General features: G+C 34.8%; 1 protein-coding gene across 2 annotated transcripts; it reads right to left on the minus strand.

Moving 5' to 3' along the window:
* Positions 1–5,949: 5,949 nt before the first annotated feature.
* On the minus strand, positions 5,950–14,989 carry LOC126709639 (uncharacterized). Of its 2 annotated transcripts, none has more exons than XM_050409946.1 (9): positions 14,637–14,989; positions 13,445–13,625; positions 12,656–12,852; positions 12,482–12,532; positions 11,853–11,944; positions 11,501–11,565; positions 9,769–9,848; positions 6,517–6,621; positions 5,950–6,386 (listed from the first exon to the last, which is right to left on the minus strand). In XM_050409946.1, exons 1-9 carry the CDS (start codon positions 14,928–14,930, stop codon positions 6,249–6,251), a joined length of 1,203 nt encoding a protein of 400 aa, XP_050265903.1. In that variant the 5' UTR covers positions 14,931–14,989; the 3' UTR covers positions 5,950–6,248. The 2 variants fall into 2 exon arrangements, with proteins under 2 accessions (XP_050265903.1, XP_050265902.1); XM_050409945.1 differs by having other exon boundaries at positions 9,769–9,860.
* Between the last annotated feature and the right edge of the window lie 328 nt (positions 14,990–15,317).

Consider the following 15,317-nt stretch of genomic DNA (forward strand, 5'->3'; position numbering starts at 1 on the left):
TTTCATACCTTAAAACCCTATTATGTAAACAAACATATCATCAACTTATTTTATTCTACCCAACAAGAATTTTTGCCTCTTTTTTTTTCTCTAGCAAGGTTGGAAATAAGGTACAAATTTTAACATATTCTTTTGTCTTTATTATAAAGAAATTTATATAGTATTGAATCATTAATTTTGTATTATGAGATTTTTGTTTTTGTTGTGATATTGTCTTGTTAAATAATTTAATAATATTATTCAATTTTTGCTAAAAATTAATTTGATTTGATGGGATAAATTTATTTGTAATTTCAATTTTATTTTTATTTAAAAAACAAGTTTTATTAAAAATAATTGTAATAGTTGTGGGCAAATTAACAAGAAGTAGAGTTTTACGGAGTGAGACGAGACTTTGCGGGGCCCCAAGAGACAGGGATGGGGCAAAAAAAATTTCCCATCATGCGAGACAGAGACAAATGTCCCATCTTTCAAACACATACTATCCTATTGTCATTCCTAATTATCATCTTATGATTGGTGTACCTAATTTTGTGTTTAGCAAGTACCATGATAGTCCCGTGAAAATTACGAGCTAACACATAGAGATTTAGGTGTGAGAAGAGAATGTGTCCATTGTAGAGGATTGTTGGACCAAAAATAATGGAGTAGCGGGGAGTTAAGGGAGATGAGGTTATATAATATAAGAAGCCGTAAAAACACAGTAATTCAAGGAGGAAATTAACGAGATTGAGATAGCGAAGTTGATGCCAGCGTGGAATATTCTGCACCGAAGGAAGGGAATAGAATAATAAAGGAGTCACGTGGCACGTAGGAAAGGTGATAGATAGCACATGTGGGGGGCCATGAAGAGAACACGGCTTACACAACACGTTTCGGGATTTCCGCAAGGGACGGCAGAGAATATTCCTTCTTTTTTTTATTTTTACATTAAAACTTAAAACCCACTAAAAACTAAAAGTCAAAAGTCCCAACTCCCTAATAAACCTGTCCAGATGCTCCTTCCCCTAATATTATTTTTTCTTTTTTCTTTTTTCCCCCATTCATTCTAATATATTTTGAAGTACAGTGCTTTGCATACAACAACATGTTGTTGTATGAATGAATATATTTAGATATAATAACATATATGTTCCTTCAACCAACCATAATTAATGGGAATCTCAACCAAATTTATGAGCATAAAAGTCAGCCTAGAATTTTTTTTTTTTTTTAGGGTGACTGCACATCCTTCAATCGACTTTAAAACAAAGCAATGGAGTTACTTAAAACTTAAAATTACTCTTGATAGGCCGTTAGAAATGTGGCAGTCACAAGCATATCTCATCAAAAATTGCTAATGATGCAATATAATTTTTTAGCCTTAGAAAAAAATAAAATAAAATAAGACTAGATTCATTCTCCATAATCTTAAAGAAAGAAGACTTAGGCTGCGTTTGTTTCACATAAAGAGCAGTTTCGGAAAGTATTTTACACCATTGTGTGTGTTTGGCACCAACTGAAAATATGGTCAAACTGAAAATGTTTTACACTTTGACCGTAAAATACCCCTTCTTACCCGTAAAGCCATTTCCATAGTTGTTTTACCTTCAAACCACATTTTACAAACTGAAAAAGTGGAGAGAGAGAGAGAGAGAGAGTGATAAGTGTGAAACTAGAGAGAGAGAGATTGGAGTCGCCATCATAGTCGCCGCCAGATGCTCATCGGCACCGCCATCTAGATCATCACCACCCAAGACCGATCCACCCAAAACCGATCTCGTTCTCGACCCACCCAAGACCGAGCTCGTTCTTGACACACCAATCTTGTTCTCCCTCTTGCTCAACGTCACTGATCTGGCCGTCACTGACCACCAGCCCACTCCTCACAGACATCACACACTTGAAGATCTCAGCCCACCCCTCCCTCATCACCGATCCACAAACACCCAAGACCTACCTCTCCGATCGCCAGTCATGCACCGACGAGTACAGGTTGAGCTCTGATCTTGACAATTGATCGCAAGCTGTGCTCCACTAGGCTCTCCAACGCATTGGCCGATCTGGCCGCCGCCGACCACTAGCCCACTCCATTCCACCCCCAAACCCACCCGATCTGGCCGCCGCCGCCTCCATCCACTCTGATCCTCTCTTTCCTGATCTATCTCTCTTTCCCTCAATCTGTCACTCTTTCTTCCTCCTCTCACCGAGTTTGTGAATAAAAAATGTTTTTATTTTGATTTTTGGTTGTATTAAGTGTATATTTTGAATTTTTCTGTTATAAAATTTGTTTGGGAGCTAAGAAAATGGCTAAGAAAATGTGAAAATTTTGTAGGAAAATAACATTTTCAGAATGTTACCAAACACCGAAAATCGTTTTCTAGACTATTTTCCATTGCAGAACCAAACGCCCTGATTTCATTTTCCTTACAGGAATTCACTTTCCCCTGCATTCATTTTACACTTGGAATTCAATTTACATTGAACCAAACCAGCCTTAATAGTTGAGATACGTTGTGTTGGGGAAGGTCACATGTCAATTATTGTTGCAAAAAAAAAAGGGTCCCTTCTTTGACTTTAACCTACAACTTGACACCAGACCAATAAGGATCAGCGATTACCGATGCATTTTTGAGACCTACAAAAAGAAACCAACTCAAAGCCCAAATAGAGGAGAGGGAACATTGAAGGGGACCCTAATCTATCTTTTAAAGTTTTAACTATGGTATGGAATGATGAATAGGACAATACACTTTTAGTTATAATCGAGAGTCAAAATAATTTGTATCAGCGGTGAGTCAAAATAGAAGAACATAAATCCTACAATAAGTCAACATTTTACACGTCTCACAATAAATCCTATATGTGATGATACAGCTTTTATGGTTAATTCCATACATCTTCCATTAGTAAAATCTCAACAAGTAATAAAACTCAGTATTAACAAAAATGGTATATCCAGCAATAGTAAAATTTAAATTGATATAAGTTCTTCCATAATGATTATGAATTTAAAGGGCTAACTAAAACGTAGTTGCGTGAGAGTGCGGCCAATTGTGTGAAGAGAAAGAGAGTCTATACTATATAGACACAAAAAATTTAATAGCAAATATGACAATGGTTGATATGCTATGTTGATATCATACTTTGTTTGCCTTCAACTTACGTGTCAAACTTTGAAAATTTCAAAAAAAATTCATTTTCTTACCAAGGGACCGTGGGAACATCTAGATCACCATGGTTTATCCTGTTTGGGCATCAAAGCACTAAAGTGCCACTTCATGTCAAAATGTCCAAAATAACCTTAGTCAACCGATTGTTGACCAAATGTCAAAATTTCACCAAAATGGCGTTTTTATATCAAATCCAAGGTAATAATCTTTTTGTCAAATTTGACGTAAGGTTGACTTTTAACCAACCGTCCGATTGGTATGAAACCAATATCATTGAGAAGAGTATCGAATTCCCTTTAAAATGGCTACTAATGGGTCGAAATCAAAGTTAAAACAGTTGAGATATCATAAAAATAGTGTCAAGCGCATCAACTCATTTCTAGGGCCCATAACTCTTTGGTCCGCCAACCAATTTTCAAAAAATCAAATGATTTGGAAACTAGATATTCATATCTTTTTAGTGCCACTAGAATCAAGTCAATCGGAGTTCGTGCAGGTTCGTACCCATTCATATACACGAAAGCTCATGACCCACTTTTAATAGCTTTGCTTGTTGGCACGTGTGCAGTCCATAATTCAATTCAATGGATCTATGGACACAATCCAAACCTTCATCTGTTACATATGTCTCTTTGTTTGTTTGTTAGCATGATTCCTCCTTATTTCTTTGCTTGTTTGCATGTTTTCATTTCTTGGTTTGTTTGGTTTTTGTCATGCATGTTTGCTTTGTTTGGTGTTCTTGTTTGTTTGTTTGCATGTGGCGGATGGAACATGCACCCTACTTCCAAGAGGCAAGTAAAAGGGCATTGATCAGTAAATTTTAGGAGTTAGCCCCTCCAAAAGGTCCATCCTTTCCTTAGCCTTCCTTTAGAACCATCTCTAGTCGCTTTCCTAGATTAGTTTTCTTTTTTGTACCTCACTTTGGGCCACACCTTATGGGTGTGGATATGTCTACATTTCATTTACCTTGCTTTGAGCCACACCTTCTACATGTGGATATGTATACATTTCTGCATTGTGTGATGAAAATATATTATGCATGCTATATATTGTAAAGGTGATCATGCACTTAGGATGATGGATATCAGCGATTAGATAATAACCTCTCCCTAATCATGAATGCTTCTTGACCTTGGATTGTGGGTATGCATTCAACGCATAGTGTTGTAGATTCAGATTCATACTTTATTGGGTGCATGATGTACCACGTGTGTGATTACCCATATCCATGTCAGCTACTGACATGTGGTTACACTATGTATACGACGTGCACCACGTGCTTTGTACTTAGGTGCGCCTTTGACCGAACATAGTGGTGCACACAGTGTGCACTAATGCGAAATCCTACAAGTGCATTGTGATGCACTGAATGTGAAACTCTATTAGATTTTCTCTATGAAAATAGTGCAACTTCTTGTTGTATTTTCACTACAAAAGCTTTGTGAGGATTACGTTGTGTGTGCCACAATGCACCTGATATGAAATTTTGCCCAATTTTTGTCTCGAAAATAAAATGAAATGCCGCCAGATTTTCATCACAGAAATTTAATAGAATTTCCAATATGCTAGCAAAACATTGGTGAAGGCCACACACATTTTCCAAATCAAACCACAAAAGCCCAAATTCATTAAGCCTCAAAAGTTACAGTCAATAGCTTGATTTTATCTGCCAATGACCAAAAATTAAGTTACCAAAACAAAAGACTGTCTCACGACAAGTTTTGTGGGGTTTCTAACAACTTTCCTACACATAACCAGACGTCTGAATCCAAGAATTAAGATTATTTATCATCCATTTAGATTAAGAAAATTTTACTTTTTCTTAACCTATGATCGATAATAAAATCAAATAGAGTTAGGTGACTAATCATACATAGAAAAACCCAATGGTTGGTGGTGACTTTTCAACTATAATAAAAAATGGTTCACTATCGTAATTCACACCTACCATACATCATTCTCAAAAAGTGAAGAGAGGAGGGACGCATGTTCCTATTTCCCTTCTACCCTATCCACATGTGTGGAGAGCAAGCGTTGCCGTTCAAGGTGGTCATAGCGAAATGCCGACCTTTATTTTAGGACCTCTAAATATGCCATGTACAATTATTTTAGGACCTCTAAATATGCCATGTGCAATTTTTTGAGTGAAAGTGCTGACCTTTTTTTCAGTCAAAAATCATTACCCGTAGTTATTGAGAGGCATTTTCGTCCGAAATTTGACCGGCTTTTTTATTCGCAAAATAACATTGCCATATATTTTTTATTTTTTATTTAGGACCTCTACTCTTAGGTAACTTTTTATGTGGAGTAAGTGATGCTAAAATTTTGGTGTGGCTGTTTCTAGATCCTAAGATTTTTTTATTTGCAAGGTTTCATCTATTTAAAAGTGGGAGAGAATGAGAGAGCTCTTTTTCCTCTTTTTTTTTTTTTTTTTTTTTTTTTTTTTTTTGGTATTACTTAATCAATACTATAGCACACAACTCATTTACAAGCTTAACAACTATTGATTGCGTTAATGTGAACACAAGAACGTCCCAAATTCTAAATCAACGACTTATTAAAACCTAGAAGACAGGACAATATCATCGCTACCTTGATAGGCACAGCATTGACGTCAATATATTAACTATTCATTAAACTTATGACCATTAAAGACCTATACATTTATTCTGGAGATCTATACGTGGGACTAAAGATGACAAAATAAAATACACAGGACATTGTTAGTTTGGGTTTCCAGAAGAAGTGCCACATTTTGACATTCTCATGAATTTGGCATAATATGAAAATCATGCAATAGTGAAAGCTAGATTATATTTCGTCAATGGAGGGCTATAAGATTTATGCCACAGCTGTTAGTTAATGGCAAAAAGTTCAAGAGTTTATAAACAGTTCTGCTACACATTAGCAATTTTATAAATTCTTTGACAGCTTTGACATAAAATGCACAACTAATATACATCGGTGAAAATTCTCTCATGAATCATTTCGTCATCAGAGACCATGTATTTATGCATTTGTGATTCTTTAAAGCCTCATTTTGTTTTGTGTTCCAGCATCTATCCACTGTTTAATTATTTGGCATATACCAATAGCTTATGCTAGACAACCTTTAAAACCCTTTCTTAGGGAAAATTCATCCAAATTTCTTCCTATGAACACGAGTTTGTTAATCCTCTTCTCATTGGGTCCCCAGGTTTTGCCTGGGTAGCCATCCAATGTAGAATGCACCCCCTGAAAAGGTAACAGCACCATAGAAGGTGGAGAAAAATTAGAAAAGAAATGTAGCCTGCAACACAATTTTTTTATTATAAATATACTCATTTGATAATGAAAGGAATAGTATGGAAAAGGGAAAAAGAACCTGAAAAACATAACGTTGGTCAGAATCACTAACAGACAAAATCCCCTTCATTCTGTACAAGTCCTCTCCTTTTTCTTCAATCAGTCTTTCAAGCCAATCATCAAACTGGAATAGTCAACCAATTTTAAGAAGGAAAATTAATTATTAGATTAATCAAAGGTAACCCTAAAGAGAAGCAAATGGTGTGTATATATATATAGCAAATACAACTCATGATTCAATACAGGATTGAACCTTTGACCTTAACCTCCAACTCCTGTTTATGTGGAGGAGGTTCCATTCGATCCAACAAAAGACAAGGAACATGAAAAATATAAGTGTGAGAATGAAGGATCTTCCCTTCACCAGTTTGCAGTTGCGAAAATACTTGCTAGTTGCTACATTGACAGACAGCAAATAAGCATACACCATTGGCCGGTAACAAGTCCAATAGCCTCTTCCAAGGTTTCTTTTTACAGGATAAAAAATTAAAATTTTTTCTTTTTCTTTTTTAAATTATAGATTTGCATGCAAATTTCTATTCCTTGACCATTATAGCAACTAGGTATGGTAATTTATTTATAGAGGTCATTAGCTATTCTCAGTTTCCTTAGGAAATTGAGATTTGGGAATAGTTTTTGTTTTTTTTGTCTATTTTGAGTTACCAAACAAGTATTTTGTTCTACAAAATAGAAAATAGTTTTTGAAAACAGAAAAAATTAGGAAAAAAAAAAAACAGTTGCTAAACATACCTTAAGGCTATGTTTGGTAACAGTTTTTGCCTTTTGTTTTCAAAATTTTGTTTTTGGGAATATAAAGAAAAAGCAATTTCTTGTATTTTCAAAATCAAAAACATATTTGGCTAGTTGAAATACAAAAAAAAAAAAAAAAAAAATTGAGATATCCTTTTGTACACAACTTGTCTCAACTCTAAATAAGTTGTAGCAGAGCTCCTTTGTACACAACTTGTCTCAACTCTAGATCAAAACTAGAGATATCCTTTGGGTCTGTAAATTTATGGAGGTAAGAAGTTGAAAAGTGAAGTTCCCACATAGATCTGTTCAAAATTTGGGAAGGGGAGAGAGAGAGAGAGAGAGTCATGGTTCTCAAGATGTAGTGAAGAAGAAGAAGTCATGGATCTTCCTACCTATAAAGTGATTCTCTTTAGGATCATTGAATAAAGTGCAAGATAAATAGAAAAAATTCTTGTGTGAGAGGAGTGAGAAAAAAAAAATACTAAAATTTGTTATTACTCGAATTTGAACACTAGTGCTAACTCCTTTAAGGGGACGAATTCATTAAATTAAGTGCATGTTTTCATTGGTTTTTCAAAAATAGAAATTAAAAACAAAATTTTGCATGTTTTCAATTTCCTTCACAAATTGAGTTTTATGAACAATTTTTGTTTTCTATTCATTTTCGGTTGCCAAACAAGTTTTCTAGTCTAGAAAATACAAAACTATTTTTGGAAACAGAAAATAAGGGGAAAAAAAAAAAAAAGTTACCAAACATACCCTAACTATCTTAGGTTTTATTTTCTTTGGGTTCGAGTTAGTCATTTATTAGCTTTTCAGTTTACTAGTCAAACTAGGAGTTTCTAATACTACTAGGACAGTTTCTAACTCTACTAGGGCAAGAAAGAGTCTTTATATATATTTATGCTCAATGTATTCAAAGGAGATAAAGCTGGTTAATAAAATTATTGAGTTTTTTGAGCATTGAGACATGTTAGCCTCTGCGTGATGTTTCCTCTATTTCCCTTCTCTCTTTTCTTCTTCTTCTTCTTCTCTTTCTTATGGTATTGTTCACAGGTACTGTTGTTCATACAGCCCCTAAAGACCATAAGACCGCTCTGTCTTCTCCCTTACAACCCCACATCAAACCCTTTCTTTTACCTATCAAAACCTTTACTTTTTTTTTGTGGAGTATCTACCTATCAAAACCCTAAATGGCCATATGCTTTCTTCAACCAAATAACCATCAAATAACTCATCAAACCACCTTTTAATTCCTAACATAACCCTATAACCCTTTCTTCAACAATTATAAACCTTAAATCCACAAATTCACTTGACATATTTGCCCTATGTCAAGAGAGGAGTGGAAGAACTTTATCAAGGTTTTAAATTTAAGGAGTTGGTACAGCTGAAGCAAAAAGTTGCTGTACAGTGCAGAGATAAGACCAATATACTTGCTTAGACCAGTGTTGTAATTTGCAGTTAGCAAACACATTTTAACACTTGAGATAGAGAGAGTTTTACTGCTGGATCTAATATGAGTAAAGATAGATTGTTCTTTTCTACTTATATTCCCACTGTGTTAATTTGGGTGTGCTGGGGTCAGTATGCCCCGCACAGCCATTTTATTCTCTTGTTATTTATATATTGAGATAGAAAGCCCTTTTTGCTCTCTCTCTCTCTCTCTCTCTCTCTCTCTCTCTCTCTCTCTCTCTCTCTCTATATATATATATATATATGACACTCTCCGCATCCCAATAGGAACCATATTTCTCTCTCTCTCTCTCTCTATATATATATATATATGACACTCTCTGCATCCCAATAGGAACCATATTTCTTTTGGGTAGGCTGACTTCATTTTGCTTGTCCCATGCACAAATTAGGCCCAGCCTGATTGGTAGGTTACCTTACATTATACTGGTTGTGCGGGCATTACACCCATATGCGTGATTGTTCCTCATAGGCCCACCCTAGCGAACTAACTGTATTATCCGCATTACTATCCAAGTGGACCGTTGGTGATAGGATATTGATTCAGTTAAAACCCATGCAAACTGACATTTGTACGTTGCTTATCAACAGAATTATTGAAATAACACTAATCATTAGATGATTCCAAGAAGTTAGATAGGTAAGCCTAACATATTCATCCAGACAATTAGGGAAATTAACTAATGACTCCGGCAGTTAGGCAGTCTATCAAGCAACTTATATGCAGAATGGCAAAACAAGGATTTGTGTAGCACCTTCACACATTAAATATTGCAACTAACTTCTACAAAGAATGTTCTTTTGTGTGTGTATTTTTTTTTGGGGGGGGGGGGGGGAAGGGGGAGAGGAGGGAGTTGGGTTATAATTCATATTCAACTAGTTTGCCATCATTTTGTATTTTAATTATTCCTCGACAGCTTAGAGGTATGAAATTCAAGTCAATGGCTTTCAGAAGACATCGGGTTTCTATAGAAACAGCAAGGTGACATATATAAACATGAAAAACCAAAAAAAAAAAAAAAAAAAGAGAAAAAAAAATTACCTCATCAAGATCAAGAGTTCCTTCAGAAACTATACTGACACTAGAGACGGCAGAATCATGAGCATGATCGTGGTGATGCCCTGTGTGGTGTCCTGCAACATCCACCCAAAATGATGAAATGTATTAAAATTAATTCAGAGGAAAATATTTTTGAGTCACTTTGAAAAAAGATCATGGTAAAAAGTGAAGTCCAGCATGAAAAAGGAATATGAATAATATAATGAAACAATAAAAGAACTACAATGAAGAAAATTATATTTTAAAATCTAAAACCACCAACGATACATCTTCATCCACAATCCCCAATCCCAATCAGCCTCTTCTCATAACTATCCTTTTTTTTTTTTTCCAACTGTGTTTAATGTTTCATATATCAAACAGTTAAAGCTGTGGGCCCCAACAAAGGAGAAAGTAAAGGAATCTTATATGACTAAATTTGATTTTAATTAATTATCAATATGAAATAGTTTGGTTAAATTATTTATTAATTTTTTGCAGCTTTTGATATTTTTTTTTCGTCTTTAATTGTCTAAATTTTCAATTTCAGACTAGGCTTTCCCAGAAATTTGGCCTAGCTTAGGAGAAAAGTTACTTGTTATTGAAATTAAGAGATCTCTGGGTGCATGTAGAATGTCATGCAACTGCTTGAACATACTCTCTGCTAGTAGCAAACTGATTTTAAAGAGTTAATTCTGAAACTCAAATAAATAGTCAAAAGAAGATAATCCATGTTCTTCCTATTGACTTTGATCAAGACAGTAAACAAGTAATCATAGACTCCAATATCAGAAGCTTCTTATGATAAATGAGGCTCCAGATTGGCCTCACCATCCGGATAATGTACCATTCAACTTTCTCAATATCTGTGTATACAATTTTTTTTTTTTTTTTAATATGTACCTTAACACTAGAAACTAGATTTTTGTCCAAACATCATCCAGATGAGAAAATAGGAACCAAAACACATAAAACAAACCAAAATACTGCCGAGCATAGTCATGCATGCTTGTTACCAAGTGGGGCATTAAAGTGGTTTAATTTGAGTGGAAATTCCCGAGGTTTACATGCAGAGGACACGGCTGTTATGGTTTGTCCAGGTAAAGCACATCCACTATGGATGGGTAGATATGCTATCTTTGAATTTAAAATTTGATTGAACTGCATGGACAGCCCCTCACAAGGAAGGCACTCACCCATGGGTTTAAAGTGCAACCCCATCCACCATGGGAGGGTAGCCAATTTTGATAATAAAACTGGTCTTGCATCAAAAACCAAAATACAACAAAAGAAAGTAGAACTTGTCTCTTTGAAGATGTCTAAAGAAAGAAATTAGAACTAAATGCTAATGGATAATCTATCGAAACCTGTCATGTGACATTTTACAACCACCATACAGCTCATCATCCTAATTACAACTGATCGATGATGCCATTATGTACTAAAAGTAGAAACAACCATTTGCAATCTAATATATGAAATTAACTACAAGTTCCCAAGCAAGGTAAAGAAATAAAATTATAATTGAAATTTTTTAAAAACAAAATTAGGTTATGAGTTTAAACTAGGGGCAAAATAGTAATGTCATTGTACTTCTTTATATATAAATAATATTTTATGTGTTAGGGTTGACATATCAAACCCTAAACACTTTCATCTTAACAACACTTATTATTAAGGAAAACTGAAGAAAGGAAAAGGAAAGAAAGTAGGAATGGAAAAGAGAAGATACTACCATGTCCAGCTTCATGTTGATGAGTCACAGAACAGGAACTATCTAGGTGAGCTTCAGAGTCAAATCTGCAAAATGAAGGCATTTGACATATCATCAAAGATTAGTTCAAATCATACTGATTGAAATATTAATGTGCATTACGAATTTGGTAGTGCCAAGCAAAACTTGTGCACATGTGCACAAACACAAAAGGGAAGGTTAAGCACATAAATATTCTCAGCTCAATTAAACCATAAGTCCAATAAAACAGGGGTAGGTTCAATTGCAAATAAATACTACAAAGAAGAAATAAAATTCAAGAGGAAGACTTTGACATTGCAAGATTACTGGCAGAAACAGATTAGACAACAACCTTTCAAGATCATATCCTCCCACTCCCAAAACAAAGTCCATGTCAACAGATCCAAATTTAGCTAGCTTAATTTGTGCAAGCCCATTGATATGCTGGCACAAAGAACCAAAAGTGAAAAAGTAGTAAGATAAAAGTAACTCTTAGATAGAAAGGTAATGCATAGAACTCAATGAAACAAAGCAAAAAAAGCTGCAACTAAAAGATGGTACAGATAGAAATGACATATTGCCAATCCATGTAGCACAAATTATTAATTGTAACTTCATGACATCAGACCATACTATGAAGTTTATCATGTCCCACATAAAGGGCATGTTTTTGTGCGTGTGCGCTTTTCTCATCTATAATGACCTTGCACTCCTTTTCTTGATTGATGAGCATGTGATCTTCAAAAAAGTATGCACGATACATCAGTACATCAAGACTCTAATTTCTCCACTGGGAAGCCAACCTACATTTTTGCTTCCAATGCATCCTCTTCCCACAACCACCCTGCATCTTTTGAACTGGGGCGAGAAGGACCAACCCATCCCAAACAACCTACCACCTGTATCTCTTCTCTTCTACTTATCAGCCCCTCACTACTTAACAAACTAAACAGAGCATTCATGTACAACGGAAAAACTTACCTTGATTTTCTTAGTCAGTACCTCCAACTCAGCCTCACTGACTAAATCTATCTGCCAATATGGGAAAAAATCTAATTAATTTGGGCGGCCAAAATAGCTTTATTCTAGACATACAACTCTTCGCAACAGAAAACTTAGAACCATAGCATTTCAAGACAAGAAATCAAAATTCACCTTGTTGAAAATAATACGGTCAGCATAGGCAACTTGTTCTACCGCCTCATTCACCACAAACCTTGGTTTGACTTCATTCAAATGTTGCATGGCATGCTTTGAGTCAACCAAAGTAACAACTCCATCTAGTTTCAAATAACGTGAAACCAGTTCATCGCTACAGAATGTTTCTATAACAGGAGCTGGCTTAGCAAGGCCTACAAAAAAGATTCCAGGAATTAAAGAGTAGCTTTCAGTACCTGCACTTGATGGAGTTAGTAAACTCCCAGGTTTCACCTCTCTTTTTTTCCCCTAAAATAACAACCATAAAAGACAAACCCAAGGGATAGCATAATCGGCTAGAGACCACGCCTCATAAGTGGAGTCACTAGTTCAAATCACTCCTTCCCCCACCTATTGGAGCCAAAATTTACTTTTTTTTAAAAATCCATAAATAGCATAACATCATACTAAAGGAATGACAAGAGCTATTCAACAAATCTTCAAGATCAAGAACAAGAAGCTGTTGAACATGAGGTTTATAATTTCAACTGGTGAAGATTTTTTTATGTGCATATCCTTTCATCTTCTTTTTAATAATAAGTTCTAATTTTCATCTTTTTTCTTATTTTGATGAAAGATCCACTTGGAATTCATACCAAATGAGATTCAACTTATGCTTCAAGATTGATACCTCTATACTAATCAGTCATTTTAGAATTTGAGTAAATACATAAAATAAAACCTCCACCCTCACTGCTTACATAAAAAATTGATAATTGGCATTGCAAAGGTATTAATGTAAAATACCTGTTGTTTCTATAACAATATGATCAAATTTGTCCTGTTTTTCCTTAACTAACTTCAAAAGCATTTTAACAAGATCTCCTCGCACAGTACAGCATAGGCAACCATTATTAACCATGATAATGTCTTCAGATACAGAGGAATGACTAGCAACCAATGATCCATCAATATCCACTTCACCAAACTGCATTGATAGTAATCAGATTACTAATAAAGTACAAGAAAAACCTTAGCACTCTCAGCAAATAATTCTCAGCCCTTTAATAATAAAAAATTTTAAAAATAAACTCTCTAGTAAGGAGGTAAAAGAACGCTAGATATTTGCATGCTCACTTCCTTAACATGAGTCTTCTAACCAAATTACGCTATCTGAGTCTTCTGACATAGGAACTATATGTGACAGACCAGAAGGTCTCCATAGTTAATGCAGGGAGCATAACCAAAATTATTTTGGAATTTATTATTTCAGATTTTCTTTATCTCATGGGACTGGATTATTTTAAATTATTCATTTTTATTTAGATTTCAAATAGGGATCAATTTTTTTTTTAGTTTTTTTTTTTTTTTATTATTAGGGATAAGATTTCAGATTATTTTTAGTTAAGACTTTCATGGGTCACAATCATTTGTAACCCTGGAAGCTCTATACAGACACTCGAGGTGGTTTATTTTTAAGAATACTATTATTGAATGAGAAATATCTTAATCTCCTTGGTGATGATTCCAAGCAACCCTTAGGTGGCGAAGCCTAAGGCTTTCAGGCTGCTCTAGGTGGTGGAACCTAAACTGTCCGTCCTGCATCAAGAATCCCGAGAAAAACACCCACTTTGTGGAATAATAATAAGAAACAGCTTCTTAACAGCATACACACTTTGAGCATTCAAGTTAATTACAAATTACTGGTGTAGTAAACTGCCCATGTCGCTTTAGCATTCTACCAAGTCCAAGTCAAATAAAACCTTCCTATCAAATTCAAAAGATACACTAATAAGAAGAAGAGAAATAATTGTGGGAACACTGATTAATTCACAACCAGTTCCAATAGAACCTGATGATGCCCATTTACTAGCATAGAATAGAAGAAAATACAACCTTTACTAGTGCTAGAAAATTCCAGCGACTGGGACCCACCACTTTTTTTTTTTTGGTTTTGTTTTCTGAGTGACAAAAGTTGTTTGAGTGAGTAGGTACGTACCTCATTTTCTATGACGGCAATCCGCTTGCCGTGTTGAGATGAAAGTATATGATTGAGGAGAGTTGTCTTGCCGGAACCGAGAAAACCAGTGATGACAGTGGCAGGAACCCGGTTATCATCGAGAGTATTGTAGTTGTAGTTGTAGTTTGGATCAATTGATGAGCTCCTGTCACTGGAGTTAGTGGAATGGAAATGGAAAGAGTGAAGAAGGTTACTGAGGAATCGAGAATTCAAGGAGGAATGTTGGAGTTGGTAGTTAAAAAGGGTTTTAGTTCTTGAAATTAGGAACCTCATTCTGCTTCTGCTACTGGACAGGACAATTCCTTCCTTAAACCCTAACTGAACTAAACTAGAGTTTCAAACTAGCGACATTTATACCCTCTACTGTTGGGTTTTTTTGAAAACTTTTATTATATTTTTTTATTAATTATAAAAAAAACCAAGGCCCTTAATAAAAAACCAAAACAGGACTCAATTGTTTTGCTTTTTCAAAATTATTGTTTAATTCAAAAATATTTTTCACTCCTATTACTTGTTATATTTTCATCCCTATATTTTATAATAAAAAATTTTGTCTCAAAATTTAAAATGTAACTCATTTGATTGTTCCATACTTCTATCCACTTCAATTTTTTTAAGGGATGAAAAATTATTATTTATTATAATTTAGGGGAAAAAAAA

Source organism: Quercus robur, chromosome 12 (assembly GCF_932294415.1).
Source record: "Quercus robur chromosome 12, dhQueRobu3.1, whole genome shotgun sequence".
NCBI classification, from domain to species: domain Eukaryota; kingdom Viridiplantae; phylum Streptophyta; class Magnoliopsida; order Fagales; family Fagaceae; genus Quercus; species Quercus robur.